We start from the raw sequence: 16,715 nt of genomic DNA on the forward strand, positions 1-16,715 counted from the left end.
TTTCAGCAAACCATTTTATCAGCTGTTGAGCAGGTGTGTAGTCTATTAGGTGATCTCTCCAGTGAATGTCAATCTCTTGTTGAGCAGTATGGATCTACTGTCATCAATGCAGTAGCACAAGTATTGGTAAGAACAAGTTCCATGTTCACAAAATCATAGCATCACAATTATACAACCTCTGTGTGACTAGCCACTGAACAGTATATAAATAAACTGCGCCAAAAAGTATCCTTGCACTCGGAAAAATAATCACAATTTCAAAACTGAACCATATTGGGGTAAATTTGTTTTTTCACTATCTAATCCTGCACATTATGACACCACATTGAATCCAATGTGACCTCAAGAAGTAAAGTTACAAGCAATTGAATAGACAAAGGTCCAGTTTTAAAAGTGACAAACTGGCCTATACAATGCGCGAAAAGATTCCAACAAGTGCAACAAATACGACTTACACCATGACATCATTTGAGTGTTTTTCAGTTAAATTTTGATATCACAAAATATTCACATTATCATCTTTGAAGTTTTGAACTTCATTAAGTTAATTTAAGGAAATAAAGGTTCAATATACATGTAGTTGGGTTTTAAGCTTCAATATTGGTCCGTTCATGAGATGGATTAAACTAATACTAATGCAAGGTTCTTTTTAAGTGTTAACCCTTGCTTATTCACGAACGATGTAAAGCGTGTGCATAGGACCTTGGGCTGGATGATTAATTTGTAAAAGGAAAAGCATATGAAATTAACAGCAAACTGATATGATTTATTTTCTTCTTCTTAGGACCCTATGACAACATGTTCTACCATTGGATTCTGTGCTTCTACTCCAGTGCCTTCAAAGGTTAGTATTGCATTTTAAAGGATATGCAGTCATTTGCTATAGCTTTCAATTTTTCCTCCATAGGTTTCACATGTTCAATGGGCTATTGCAGTTGAAATCCATACACCTTATGGCAGACATAATCTTAACCTCCCACACAGAGAGTGTAGATTTCAAATAGAGTCACCCATTCAGGTAGTTCCATATAAAATATTCACCCCCTGTGTGGAAGATTAAGGCCACATCTCCCATAGGGAGTGGATTTCAACTGGAATAGTCCAGTTCAAGGAGGACGGTGAACAATAGTTTTTTTTAAATTGCTTGTGTATGATGGCTGCCCCATACTCAACACACAATTCTGTTTATTCAATGCAGAAAATAGTTTCAATTCAAATTCAGCATAAGGGTCACATTTTTTCATTACTACTTACAATCTTAGTTGGTTTTATGTTTTGGGATTTGAAGCTAAGTGACTGTATATCCCTTTAAAGTAGGGTTGGTTTTGTCCAGAGATATCCTAGACAAGTTGATATGACACCCTTGTTTGGCTCATAATTGGCAGCCATCTTGGTGTGTGGGAGATGTTAATTAGGTCAGGTGTAGTTTGCCAGAAAATGGTATATTTTGTGTGGATAATGGTTAATTTTGTGGCAAAAATTGTGGCTATTTTTGTAGAGCTTCGTCAGCATAAAATGGAAACACTTAAAAGTTTTAATTTTAAATCATCTTAGAAATGTTAGGTTTACATTAAAAATGAGTGTGTTTATTTTGTATAATCAAGGCTGTTATTTTATTTTTTTATAGCAAAACAGCACAAAGTAAGTAGTAAAATAATCTATTTTTCCAAAATATGGCATGAAATAAATGCATTGCATGGAAAATGTAATTGCATGGATCAAATCACAAGTTTTATGAAACGGCTAATTATATTAAGAATTTTAGTGTACATTTTGCCTGTTAATTGCAGTTATAATCAAAATATCTAATTCTCAATCATCTGAACCACTCAGTATGCACAGATATTTGCATTGATCATATAACATAATGACCATAGGCTATGAAGAAAGTGGGATCATTCCAGAACTGATCAATCACTGTCTTGAAATAAGGCCATCTCTACCCGATTGTGTTATCCCACAAAAAGTGCACAGAATTGAGAATTAAATATTTTAATTATAGTAAATTATATGCAGGACATTCTAATACCTTACACAGCTTCATATAAGCAGATATTAAAATAAAGGTTTTTACTTGGTGCATAATGGAACACTCCAGCTTTGCACTATTTCCCATTCCATTTATCCATCTTAATCTTTCTGACCTAAGGCGTGGATCACTCTGCCTTGCCATCTGTGTCATGATGCTTTGCCAGTTGCTTTCTGTTTTGCTAGCCTTTCAGATTCCACCAGATATGTCAAGTTAATGGTTAAGGAGTCTGTCTTGATGCAATCCAGCCATCTCTTTGCAGGTCGATCTTCCTTTGGTCGTTTTGGAAGTATGCTTGCTTCCAGGAGAGTTTTTGGACATCTTGTGTTTGGCATTCTTTGGATGTATCAAAATAACCGCAAAGTTACTCTATTTAGGATGGTGTGGTCAATTTCTAGCGATTAACGGATGGTTGAGTTTCTAATTTTGTCTAATCAAGATACTCCCAGGATTTTCTCAGATACATCATCTTGAAGACAAGCAGGCGGTTCTCATCTTCCTTTTTCAAGGCCCAGGTTTCTGTCCCATATATAACCTGCCTACTTGATTACATGTTCCAGTGATTTTGCCAATGGAAAGCTACAGCCATATGATAACATGCTTTGATGTAGATGAAGAATCCTCAGCAGCCTACATCAAAATAAACCATCACATCCATCAGCACCACCTTAACTATACACCAAATATAATCAATGCACTGCACATACATTGTACATTTTTTCTATATAACATTATGTTATGTTTATGCTTATAACAGCCTTCTGTTCAAGCCATCTTGCGCCAAAACATGCCGGTTGCTGAAACACCAGCCGATAACATTGCACCTGTTGTTGGTAAACAGATGTTGGATATAGGAGATGTCGGAGACGACACATTTTGTACTTTGTGTGAAATTTTAGTTGGAATTATTGAGACTCAACTTACACTTAACAAAACAGAGGTATTCTGATGTTTGATTCTTTGTTTTTACTTAATAATAAAAAATAAATACAGATACAAGGATTTCGGTGCAGTAGAGAAAACCACAACAATGTGAATGCTGTGCAGACATCTTTTTTTTTTTTGTAACAAGTATTCAATTCATTATGCCCAGAAATATATACAACTGGAAAGTGTGAACTACTATACAAATATAGCTAAACGGAATTGTCTTCATTAAATATTACTCAATAAAAAAATAATATTGTTATGATTCTTTATAGAGGCAATTCCCAGATTACTATAAATGATCTCTTTGTATTGCCTATGCTAAGGGCAACATTATCATAGTGTGCAAAATAAGGCAGACCCTCATACCCAAAGCCCACAAAAATCACAGTGTGCCCACCAATACACTACCCTTAGGGCCCATAGAGCTGGTGACACTTTGTCATCTAAGTCGGCAAGATGGCCACAATGGGCTATTCCATTTAAAATCCACACTCCCCCTATGGAAGATTTTGGAAATATCTTCCACAAGGGGAGTATGAATTCAAATGGAATGAACACATTAGGCAGCTCCATTTGAATTTCATATACCCTCTGAGAAAGATTCAACCTGAATCTTCCACTGAGGAGGATGAGTTACAAATGGAGCTACTAATGTGTTCATTACATTTGAATACATACTCCCCTGTGGAAGATATTTCCAAAATCTTCAACAGGGGGAGTGTGGATTTCAACTGGAATAGCCCATTGCGCTTCGCAAGATATACAGGGTGTAATAAAAAAATTTATACAATTGCATTTTGACTTCTCAGGAAAAAAATTAAAAGAGCTATGGCAAAAATGTTATATGCAATACAATCGGTAATATCTTGGCTACAAGAAGACGTTTAGTTGGTTTCTTTACTAGCTTGGGTTCAAAAGTTATGTCCGATTAATTAAGTCGTCCCGAAAACGTGTTGGGCCACTTTTGCCATGATTGCGCATATCAAGTTTGAACCACCTAGATATGCTTATCATGCATTAAACATCAAAGAACTGACACAAAAGAATTATAAGTGGTGTTTCTTCATATAATTAACATGAACTTAATATTAAATTTCTTTAAAATCTATAAATGAAGTCATAAAATTTCTTTCAAATTATCTTATAAATAAAGTAATTTCTCATATCCCTGAGATATCATTGGTAAAACTGAGAATAGTTTTTGCATCCATATACAAAACAATGAAATTTTGAAATTAAGTTCAGCTGAGCTTCTAGCTGTTCTTGGCCGACCACTATTGCCAGCATTTCTATTAACAAATTCTACATACTTCTCATAGTTATATGTAATAGCCTTGATGCAAGACGTGAGTTTGGAAAATGAGCTATAAACAATCGTATGGTTTCTGCTTGACTCCATGTGCTACCGAATGTCACAACCATAAAAATACGCTCTTCCAACGTGAATTGGAGTTGAAGTTGTTTGAGCTGCAGCCACGATTTATAGTAAATGAGGTTGTTATGTCAGTGCTTAGTTGTGACTTTCAAAAATCCAAGGAGATATTCAATTATGTAATCATTTCTACCACTTCGAATACCCCATTGTTTAAAACTACCTATCATAAGAGCCACTGCCCAACTGGTCCATGGTTAAACTCTATTCAGTCCCTTAGACAAAAGTGGCCCAGGCGGTTTCAAGACTAGGTTACATAATTGGCCATATCTTCACTTGTATACCATCAATTTTATTGGAACAAAGCCTATCTGGTGGCTAAAGAAATTATCTTGATAGACATATAAATATCAAACCAAAAAATAAGCGGCATAATAGTGTCATTCTATTTTCAAAATTGTACAAATTTTATTGTTACACCCTGTATAGGGATGATTTTATAGTAATGTTGGGTTGCTCCATATGAAAAATCCATAACAGTATTATTAAAACTAAACCAATTTGATGCACTTTTAGGAGGAGATTTTGAAGATAATAGGTGAAGTGTGTACCGTGTTACCAGGAACCTTGAAACTTGAATGCGCAGAGTTTGTAGATGCCTTTGGTCCACCTATTATAGCTATACTAGTTACTGATATAGAACCATGGAAATTCTGTACTACACTGGGACTATGTACAAGTGACAAGGTGTGTGTAGTTATACTGCATATTTTATAAATAATGTGGCATCCATGGACGAAAGAGAAACAGACCGCGTACCATCAGTCAAAGTCCCCGTGTATTGTATGGTGTAAGTTCTCGCATATTCATGAGGGCCGATTGTTCGATCGTGTAGTGTCTAACAATCACGCCAGCGCTGCGTGCCTTCGCGTATCCGCGATAGAGCGTTCCGTGCTTTCGCGATTACGCGATAGACCATGAAAATACCCGGTAATTGCGTAGCAGTCTCGCCTGTCGCATTTCACAGAACAATCGGCCCTCATTATCGGATGAGGCGGAGACTTTGACTGGTGGTACGCGCTCTGTCTTATCTTACTCCTCTGTGGTGGCATCATACATTTGGAACACTCTCCATTGTTTTACAATAAAAACTGGCTGGCAAAGTACTGTTGCGTTTATGAGCAAGAGCATTTTTCTGCCATTCTTTTGGTCTAGCAAACAGCTTAAAAAGTGGACTTGTTCTTGTATAGTCTGTTTACCTTCCTCGAGTCAGTAATTTAGATATTGATTTTTATTGTATCTCGAAATGTAATGATGAGAAGTATAAAGTATACATTTTCAGAAACGAAATAATGCAAGGAATCCAACTACTAGCATAACAGATTCCTGCAAAAATTAACAGTTTTTGAGAAAATCTCAAATTTGATTTTGCTTTACTGACTCGAGGAAGGTATACAGACTATAGGTTCTGTAATCATTGTCAAATTACAAGAGGAAAGTGATCTTTGTTTTTCAAGATTTTTAATTTTGTGTACTAGCTGCATGCCCACATGTTATCTTACACTTCTTGCCTACCCGAAGAACATCAAGCTGTAATTTAGCCTTTGAGCTACAATGCACTAATTTGTTTAAAATATAATAAAGCAACAACAAAAAAAAAAAATGATTACAGAGTGCACTGCTGATATAACAAATGGCATCACATGTCATGATGTCACATCATCCATGAATTAGCAATTGCAGGACTCAAAACATGGGATATTATCAGAGATAATAAATAAAGACAAAATGCATGCCATCTATAATCATATTATAGCCCACTTATGGAATGTTCTCCTGCACTACCCCTGCTATCAGATCACAGGCTTGCTTCAGAAAGGACGCAAATGGCTATTTAGGTGATCATTTGTCAAAAACTGCTGACTTGATTAGGCCTAATTGTATTTTTTGTAAAATAAAGCTTATTATTTAAATTAAGTTTGTCAGAATGTACAGAAAACTTTCAATGTGGACATCATTTTAGCTTGGTTTCACTGGGACAATTGCATACCAAACATGTGAAATATTGGATTTTTATTACTGTAAATCAACCCAAAGTTCGTAGCCTAAAAATCACAGTGTTCCAGTCTAAAAAGAAGATATACAAGGGCAATTCTTGTCAATTTCTATTTGGTAGATTGAGCTGGCCTTCCTAGTAAGAGCCATTTGATGGGGCCCTCTGCACTGGCAATCCCCCTCCCCTTCCTCTTACCTGATACACTACTACTGTCTGGAAAATCAATTACATTGTAATCAAATGTATTAACTGTCTGTGGTCATAGTGTATTAATCTTGCTTCTCTTTTCTTTATAGACACTCATGGGCAATCATATGGAAAGAATCAGTATTTCAATGGAGAATATAGCAACATTTATGTGGCTTGCCATGGACAGTCACTCCTTCAGCCACTCTTAACAACACTTTTTTTCATTTTAATATGCATTCACCTGTTGTGTACCATTTTGGTTTTGTCACGTCTAGTTAGATTGATCATCTGTAGATACAGTTGTCAATACTTTGATCTTCCTTTGTGATTTGTCCTGGGTTACAAATGACTGTACATGATAATTGGGCACCCCAATCATCATGGTGGATGTTGCTTGATAGGCTTTTATGACAGGTTACAGATTGAGAGTTACCCAGCCCCAGCATTTTGTGTATCTGCGGGTATGCATGCTTGTCAGAAATTTCATGAAATAACTTAAGGGGTGTTTCCAGATGATGAAATGTGAATTCACAAAACACATAATAGGGGTCATGTTTCAAACCCCATTGAAATTAAAAATAGGGTGTTTCGTTAATATATCAAATGCATGAATCATTGCCATTTCATAATTCTTTATTTACGAATCAGATGCATAAATCATTGTTCTTCATTTACCATGTTGGCAAATTGCATGCTAATCAATTTTGACCCTGCAGAATAATTGTATCAATGATGCAAACCACCCGTGCCCATGTATTGTATGTGCCATATTCATTTCCATCAGAAAGGGGGTATTATTAGAAATATTGTTTGCATTGTTCCCAAAAAGGGGTGTTGTTGAAGGGCAAACAATTTGTGAAATTAGTAAAAACAAGGCATTTTTGCTCCTATAAAAACTTCATAAAATGAGATTCAAAAGCGGGGTGTTTTGAAAGTTCTTAGATGAGCATACCTACCAGCTTTCATCAGGATTAGATCTGGATTCTTCGGGACAAGACTATCAGGAGTTATGTAGACTGTCCCTTGTCTACAGAGTATCATATTTGACTGCTCCTTGACAGGGTCTTAGCTAGCAATTGAGGGTTGCCCATCATTTGAATAAAATTGCCTGTCCAAATTTGACCTTTAAAACATAAAACCAGACCATTGTGGGGTTCAAAGAGTTCAAATATGTGCTGATATGGCCTTGTTCTACAAACCTGGTCTACTAAAAATGTCAATTAGCTTCTCAAAACATACAATATATTATATAGCATCTGTCAAAGGCATTAATTTTGCCCGTCCTAGGAGCAAACTGGCCGTCTAAAATGACGGCCAGATGGGTGGCTAGCTAAGACCCTGCTCCTTGACCAGTGAAAAACAAATAAAAATGGTGGTCTGAAAGTCGAGTCATTTATAAGAAGTGCTTTTAAGAATGTTGTTTCTTTTCATTTCATTGCAGACTGTACAGCAGACCTCAGCACAAGCCATTTTGCGTCAGAACATGGTTGTAGCACCAGTGGAGGATATACCTCCAGTAGACATGGATGAGGATGTTGATAGTGACACTTACTGTACTATATGCAATGTTGTCATGGGTATTGTGGAACAGCAGCTGACCAAAAATGCAACAGAGGTAAATATTCTTTCATTTTGCCAGTGCCAACCCCAGCAATTTGTTTCTTTTATGTACTGCTTGCCATCCTTTTTTCCTTTCCAAACTCTTGCTACTTGTCCTTATGCTGGTTTCATACTACCCTGCCGCTTGCCGCTGAGCGGCGTGGCGCGCGCGCATTGCAGACAAACGTACACAATAAAGGCTTGTCATTGGTTGCAATGCCCTGCCGCTTGCCGCAGCGGCAAGCGGCAGGAAAGTTTGACGGGCGCTTTAGGCCACCTATAAAAATCAGTAAAAATGGTGCACATTTTGCTCTTTAGAACCTTTATATTTCTTCTTTGAATTGGGGGAATATATATCACAGCTTAAATATTCATTGCTTTCCAAAATATTAAGTTAAAATAGCAGATATCCATTTAAGACAATGTAAGTTATTGCAGAATGAAACATCAAAATAAATGCTTTGTGAAAAATAAAAATGACTAATGATTTGGTTGAATTGCATAAAAAAGAAAATAGAGAAATACAAAGACACATATATTTCTGACAAGCTGTAAAGGTCAAACCATTTTATTATATACTGTAAACCTCATCTACAAGCATATAGAGTATTTTTAATGAAAGCTAAATTAATCCAGGCATCATCCATCAAAAAAATTAGACCATTATGGAGTTTGAGCAAATAAATTACCAAGACAAGCATATACAAACAAGTACTATCGTAAGACCAATGTATTGTATTGTCATATTTACACCTCTTCGTATTAATTTAACTTTCATAAAAAACACACTATATGCTTGTAGATGAGGTTTTACGGTAAGTGACTTATTTTTCTCCTTTGGCTCCTCTTTTCCAATCCCTTCATCTCCCTTCAAATTTCACCTCATTATCTTCTTCCATTCCCTTTCCATCCCCTTCTTCCTTATTCCTCAACATTTTCCTGATCCTCATTCTACTTTTACTGCTAGCAATATATTTACTAAGAACCTATATCATTGTATATATCTTGCTGGGAAATAATGATGATGATAGTGACCATTTTATATTAGAAGATGATAGAAAAAACATGCAACAACATTTTCTTATTGGATGTTTCTTTATTTGCTTTTCCTGTAGGATGAGATCATCAAGGCTGTTGATGAAGTATGCAAGTTACTTCCTGGATCATTACAACTTGAATGTAATGAATTTATCACTGCTTTTGGGCCAGCTCTCATAGCCATACTTACTACAGAGATTGATCCATCCAAAATATGTACAACACTTGGATTGTGCCCAAAATATGGTAGGTGAAGGGATTGATTGAGTGAGTAATGATTGATTGAGTGAGTAATGATTGATTGATTGATTGATTGATTGATTGTATGAGTGAGTGTCATCTTGTACATGTATAGTGGCAGTATCCATCATATATGGCACTTGTGGCGGTTATGCATTCAGAACAAAATGAAGCCACAAAAAGATACAACTGTTAGTGAATGATTGATTGATTGATTGATTGAGTAAATGATTGATGAGATTAAGTGAGTGAGGTATGATGATATGAGTGAATAATTGATTAACTGGGCGAGTAAGTGAGTGAGTGAGTGAGCAAGTGAGTGATTGAGTGAGCAAGTGAATGAGAGAGTGAGTGATAGTGATTGATTGATTCATTACTCCATCAACCAAGTATAACATGGGTGATTGAGTGAGGGAATGAGGAGGAAGTAAGCAATCAAGCAGGTAAATAAGTCGAGGAAGTAATGTGAACATGAAAAGTGAAAATAAGTTTAATATTATCATCAAAATCTTATTTTTTTCCGATATATCTTTCCAGCAGTTTATAAAGATGATTTTATTTAGAAAATAAAAGATAGGAATTGTGTGAGTCAGTGACAGTGTGTGAAATGATTGTTTGATCAAGTGATGAGTGGGTGAACAATGAGTGAGAGTGAGGAAATTATATGAATAGAAAAGAAAGTAAGTTGATATGTCATCAAAATCATGCTTTCATTTTGATCTTATCAGCAGTGTAGACAATACATTGTCAAATAAAAACTGTTTCTTAAAGTAGTCATGCACTTTTGATACATTGTGTTGTTCACTTCCAGGTACTGAATAATGTGATTTCCTGGTTTTGTTATTAATTGACAATTGATCAGATAACAATCATATGGGTCAAAACTAGAAGAACAGGGCAATGTAATACAATATGAAATCTCAATCACAGCCATTTTCTCATCTTCTCTGGTTACATCCTTCCGTGTGTATATATTGTGAACTTTGATTACAGTAAACTGTTTGTTTGTTACTATGTAAAGCAATGCAAACTCATATGGTATACTATTTTCCATTTTATACTTCCTTTTTTACATCCTCCTGTAAGCAGAGACATAGGCCTTCATGTCAAGAGGATCCTTTTTATGCACCATTTACCTTAGCTTTTGATGTTGGATGCATTGATATATGCTTGGGCATACCAGGCCTGTGCCCCACCTTTTCATTCTTTCATGGGTGCCAAAGGAGGCATTTTTGAAAATGAGTTAATGTAATTATTACCTTATACAAACATTATAAGCTATCATATTCTGAAAACATCAAAGGTCTAACATAGGCCTACTTAGGTTCTAAGTTTTAAGTTTTTTTCTTATGTATTTTATTGTTTTTTTACTCCATATTTTCGCCCTCATCTCATTTTCAAATTTGCCACCTTTGGCCCCCATGAAGTGAACCAGACATTGCTTCATATATAATGAAGGATCACCAAGTGTTTTCTTAATTAAGTTTGCATAAAACAAGTGTCTTAAAGATTCAAAAGTACAGGCTTTCACGCAAAGTGCAGGGACTATGTGCTTTTAAGGTGGTACTAAGGGGTTATGACTGTACATGCACACAGCCATAATTAGGCCCTATTGTCTTTATCTGTATCCCCTCCTGAAACTTTTAGGATCCGCCACTGTAATTGCTGTCATAATATTATAAGCAGTATAATCAAAAATGATTTTGCAGAAATATATTGCAATAAAAGTAAAATAATATATGTTGGCATTTATACAACACCTTTGACATGCATCAAAGTGCTTTACATTTTATTCCGCTGTCATTCAGTGCTGCCGAGAGCCATAACGGGCCCAGGTATTCCGCACTAGTCTACGCATACAACGCAATACATCCGCACACCTCTATAAGCGTGTTACGCGTTATTAACACTCATGATGACGTGGGGGTCATCTACGGCCTGATAGACGGCACCCGAAATAATGCGATTGTCCAATCAGATCCCAATCCCACTAAGAATGGACAATATTCATAACAGCTCCCCATCCCATCCCTGGGTAGAGAGAGGCAAGTGAGGTTAAGCGCCTTGCCCAAGTGCACAATCAGGGATGTAAATGGGCAACATATCCATTTCCTGGTCCTTGGACAGGTGGCCGCGGGCTTGTGCGCGGTATGGAACATTTAGAGGGGTTTGTCCGGGAAATACACTGCAGGGTATCACCCCTCCTAAAAATGTTTTTTGGCTATTTTTATGACGAATGACAATTTTTTTTTTAAAGTAGTGGCAGTGTGAATGATGGTCAGTGTATGTTCCGCCAGGTGTACGTCCGACGATTTATTCCTGACAAAAGTCAGGTGTAGCGAGCTTGGTGTAACCTCCGCCAGGCATAAGTTACAATGTGAACACTGCTATGCCTGGCACCCGGTGTAAGTTTGACCTTTTCTTGGTTGGAACTAAGACATTACATATTATGTGGTTGAAAAGGTCATGGAAACACCGGAAGTGGTAGCCGACGATGTTTACGCCGACCAGAAGTGAATGGTGGAACTGGTCGGCGTAGTGCTAGGAGTAGGCTAGGTGTGGACACGCGGTAGGAGTAGCAAAAATATTTGTGGAATTTTGATCAATGTTAGGCCTAAAAAAAATTGTTTGATTGGCGCGACCCTAGACTTTTTTTCTTATATTTTTGCAAAATTTTTTTTAAAAGTTCCAATTTATGCAATTTATATGTGTGTAAAAAAAAAAAATTGCCGACCGACCTACCATAATTTTTTTTGTATGTTACGGCAATCAAACAATTTTTTTAGGCCTTAGCGTAAGTTTACGCAAGGTGTAACTCAAAATGTGAACACGGCTATTATGGAGTGAATGTTCAATGTGGATGACCCTGGTGGATGACATGCACTGAATATGATTGTTGTATTTTGTTTGAACATGCAAGTTCATAGTCCACTTTCTTGATAGCATCAGCATCCATATCTACAACCATTGACCTTCAAACTCTTTTGGGGGAGGGTGGTGTATTCATGTGTTTTGGATAGCGGGATTATGCCACTGACAACTTGAAAGGGACCTGTCAATATAAGGGCTCATATTGAAATTCCCTTACACAGGAAGGTGTGCGCCATCCTGCAGCTTTCCTGTGCTAGCCTTCTTTTGTTAAAATCCTGGGCAGGGTGTATCACTGATGCATATAATCCATCCGTTTTACGACCGAGCTTTCCTGAGGCACGCGCTTACGCGCTTAGCGAGGGGAATACTGCCTTCTTTCTGTGTGAAAACGTGGTAGGGTATTTCAATATGAGCCCTAAGCTAATATAACAATTTTCCAAGAAAATCATGGTATACCAAAAGTCAAAATGTTCAGTCAAATTTTAGTTTGTTCAACTTTTTCCTCAAATTTTGGGGAAATTTCATGAGGCAAATTTGACTATTTTCTGAAAAACAAATGAGAACATTTTGAAAAAAAAGAACCCATCCATATAGCCTACCAAAATTGGCCCAGAAAAAAAGATACCCCGTCGTGGGTAAAAAGAAAGAAAAAAGTGTGATTGGAGCCTTTATTCAGTGTTACTCTGATACTTTGGGCTCACAAAACCTTGTTATCAAAGTCAGAAAGATGGACCCAATCAGGGTGTTTAGCTAGCCACCCATTCACCTGTCATTTTGAACAGGCAGGTTGCTCCTAGGACATGCAAAATTAATGCATGTGACATTATGCTTAATTAAAAAAATACTGCTTGAATAAGTTCTGCGATACAAGACTAGGCACACAAATCAAAAGCTACTGATTTGAAATGAATGACCCCCCCAGAATAGGCAGAGATGTGATTTTTGTTTTCAGGGTCTAATTTTGCTCAGCTGGTTTTGGTGAAAATGATTGGCACTTGTTAAATCCTAGCTAAGACCCAGGACGGTCAGGACCCGATGCTGACTTCAACCCTAAATGATATTTGGCATATTTAGGCCTACCTGAAAGCCAATCTTATCAAGTGTCACATAGATGTGGACCAGTTTAACATCTGTGACATGGAACAGTGAAATATACCTTATGTACGTCGTTGTTGAAAACAAGGACCCGCCTCTCAGGATTTTTTGTAAACAATAATCAATCCATTTGGGTATAGCACATTGTTTAGTAGATCAACACCGGTTATGGTGGAAGTTAAGGCCGTATAAAATTAATGTTTTGGTTCTCGTCCAGAGGATTTTCATGAATTGATGAGGGAGGGAGGTGTTTTTTTTTGTTTTTTTTTTTTCAATGTAACATTAGCATTGTCAGTAGTTTTCGGTCTTCTCCAACAGTGCTCGAGGAAACGATGAGGCCCCTTTTTTTTTTTTTTTTTTTCAAATGTGAGATTCTGAGGGATAAACCCCCTAGAGTACCACAAAAAGACTTGGAAGTGATGCTTGTTCTCTAATAAATAATTTATATGTATGAAGATTTCATAAATCATTCCAAAGTCTTAAAAAATTGAAAAATCTAAAAAAAAAAAAAAATCTGACAAATCCCAGAAATTGAGGAGGGAAGGAACGAGAACCAAATTATTAATTTTACACGGCCTAATTGGCAGACGAACCAAACAGTTTCTGCACATTGTATTTTTTTACCCTTTTTTCTTCATTCAATGAAGATAAGTTGATCTTGATTAACTAATGAAGCATGCGCACACATTGTGCTGAACGAAGATCGAGCAAAGACATTGCACTGTACACATTTCATGAAAATTAATGAAGCTCGAATGAAGCTATTAAAGTCTGGCTATTATTTAAGCTGGTGTGGGTCAAATGATCACTTTCCTTCGTCTAACGAAGCGAGGGTACACATTACAAAATTAGCTTTGTCGAATGAAGTATCCCTTCGTCAAAACAACCTTTTTAGCTTCGTTGAACGAAGCAATTTTAATCTTTGTTGAAGGAAGAAATGTGCATACACATTAGGAAACAACAATTTTTAATCTTCGTTCAAGGTTCGTCGAAAGAAGAAAATTTTCTAATGTGAACAGGGTCCAGGATATTGCCTAATCAGTTTCAATTCATGTATGTTCTTACCTAATTACTCTCCTCTTTGTGCCCTTAAGGGATCTAAAATGAGCGTTTATTATGCGTTTAGACAGTATTTTTTGTGGGACATGAGAGCACCTCGGACCTATCGAATTGCATTCTGAATACGAAGCATGTCTTTCTGATATCAAATAATTTTCATTTTTGAAAATCACAATATAATACCAATTTTATGACAAATTATAAAAATCTGATATTTTTCAAATTTTTGATATATAACAGTCATCGGTAAATTATATAAATCTAATGATATATTCTTAAAGTGTATGTAGCAGGGAGGAAAAGCCGACGGTCAATTGAAAATTTTGACCTTTCATATTGAAGATATGGATTTTTTTCCCAAAAGACCTAATTTTTTTGGGTGTTTTGGGAAAAAAATCCATATCTTCAATACTGAAAGGTCAAAATTTTCAATTGATCGTCGGCTTTTCATCCCACCTACATACACTTTAAGTATAAATCATCAGATTTATAAAGTTTACTTCAAGTACTGTTAAATATCAAAAATATCAATTTTAATGATTTGCCATAAAATGTTATTAAATTGCAATTTCAAAAATCAAAATTATTTGATATCAGAATGACATTCTTCGTATTCAGAATGCAATTCGATATGTCTGATGTGCTCTGATGTCCCAAAATAAATACTGCCCAAACGTTCATACCCCAGCCCTTAAGGCTCATGCTTTGCTTCCATATTTGTCTGTCTTTCGCACAGACCCTGGCTTCATTCCATGAAATGTTTATACATGTACATGATTTGAATGACTTCTTGTTTCAGTTTGATTTTGTTGTCTTCTATTTGATTACAAGGAGTACTGAAAATAAAAGTGTCATAAAATACTTGTACTTGCTGTTTGCATTACACATGAAACAAAAGTTAATTTACCTTCAAGTGTCTTGTTTGTCAAAGTTTCAGTTATGAATATGCTCATGTCTACAAGACGAACAAATATGCTGGTCTTGTGGGAACGTACAGACGCCAAACTTCTATGTATTGAAATTCGCAGTCTGATAAAATCAAGTGCAATATTGATTCTATTTTCCTTCTTATAAAACTAAGGAGCAAGCTAAATGATAATGATTTGTAAAAAACTTCAAAAAGAAATAAGTAAATGTGCAATATCATGTTCCCATACAATTGTTTTATCAAAGTAAGATCACAACTGGTCTATTGAATAATGCTTTGGTTTTCAAGCCCGTATAAGCAGGATTTTATTTGGGGGGTGCTGATTTTGAAAAAGTGGACTTTTTTCGAAGGGGAGCAATTTTGTGAAAAGTGGACTTTCTTCCCGAAATGTGGACCTTTTTTGTCCAAAAAAGCGTAAAAACCTGATTTTATTTGCTCGCTACACTCGCAAATTCTGAAATTTTGGGGGCTTTTTGTATACTTTTCCAAATTGGGGGGAGGGAGATGCGCCATCCTTTAGGGAACCTTAAAACATTGGCAGTAAAATTAAACTTCAAAAACTATGTGTCTTCTTTAAAATGGTTCCCCCAGGTCAAAATTGCTCTGGGGGAGGGGCACATCATAAATATTTATATTTGGTCAGTATGCTCCCCAGAATTTTCAGGTGGTGAGACCTTTGGGAGCTCACAGGATACCGATAAACAGGGCTCTTTTGGAGCTGCGAACAAGTAAAAGAGCTCTTTTTACAGTCAAAATCAAGGGTTTTTCTTGGCTTTGTGGTTGAAAAACCAGAAATGTGAAGAATTAGCAAAATGTGTCTTCTTTGAAATGATTCACCCAGATCAAAATTGCTCTGTTGACCGGGGGGGGGATCATAAATATTTGGCTCCCCCAGAATTTTGAGGTAGTGAGTCTTTGGGAGCTTACAGCGTACCGATAAAAGGGGGTCTTTTGGAGAACAGAAAAAAATGTGAAGAATGAGCAATTTTAGGTCTCTGAGAACTGAAATTGTCAAAATCAAGGGTCTTTTGAAGCTCTATTTTGGTCAAATTTAGGGGGTCTTTCGGAATCACAAAACCCAAAAAGGGGGGTATTTCGGGAGAACGTACACATATGGTCATTTGTGTTAAGTGCCCTCCCCCCCGGCTGTTGACCTGTCAAGCACAACCAATTTGGCTTATTCCATTTAGTTGCAAGGTCATGTGTAAACATTACCAATATTGGTTTAGTTTATTTTTAGCCTTTCTGATTTGCTTAGTTTATTTTTAGCCTTTCTGATTGGCCAAGCAGGGCTCTTATCGCCTCTTCT

The 16,715-nt window shown here is 36.4% G+C and overlaps 1 protein-coding gene across 6 annotated transcripts in view; it reads left to right on the forward strand.

Annotated features, from left to right (window-relative positions):
* Positions 1 to 16,715, forward strand: part of LOC140171404 (uncharacterized) — a 112,113-nt gene that overhangs the window by 44,074 nt on the left and 51,324 nt on the right. For 5 of the 6 annotated variants that reach the window (XM_072194655.1, XM_072194654.1, XM_072194656.1 and 2 more), the window contains 6 exons: positions 7 to 126; positions 785 to 844; positions 2,787 to 2,969; positions 4,908 to 5,078; positions 8,018 to 8,191; positions 9,291 to 9,459. In XM_072194655.1, coding sequence (XP_072050756.1) covers positions 7 to 126; positions 785 to 844; positions 2,787 to 2,969; positions 4,908 to 5,078; positions 8,018 to 8,191; positions 9,291 to 9,459 — 877 coding nt within the window. The remainder of the gene's footprint in view (positions 1 to 6; positions 127 to 784; positions 845 to 2,786; positions 2,970 to 4,907; positions 5,079 to 8,017; positions 8,192 to 9,290; positions 9,460 to 16,715) is intronic. The other variant, XM_072194659.1, reaches the window with a different exon arrangement.

The sequence above is a fragment of the Amphiura filiformis genome, chromosome 15 (genome assembly GCF_039555335.1).
Source record: "Amphiura filiformis chromosome 15, Afil_fr2py, whole genome shotgun sequence".
In the NCBI taxonomy this organism is placed as follows: Eukaryota; Metazoa; Echinodermata; class Ophiuroidea; order Amphilepidida; family Amphiuridae; genus Amphiura; species Amphiura filiformis.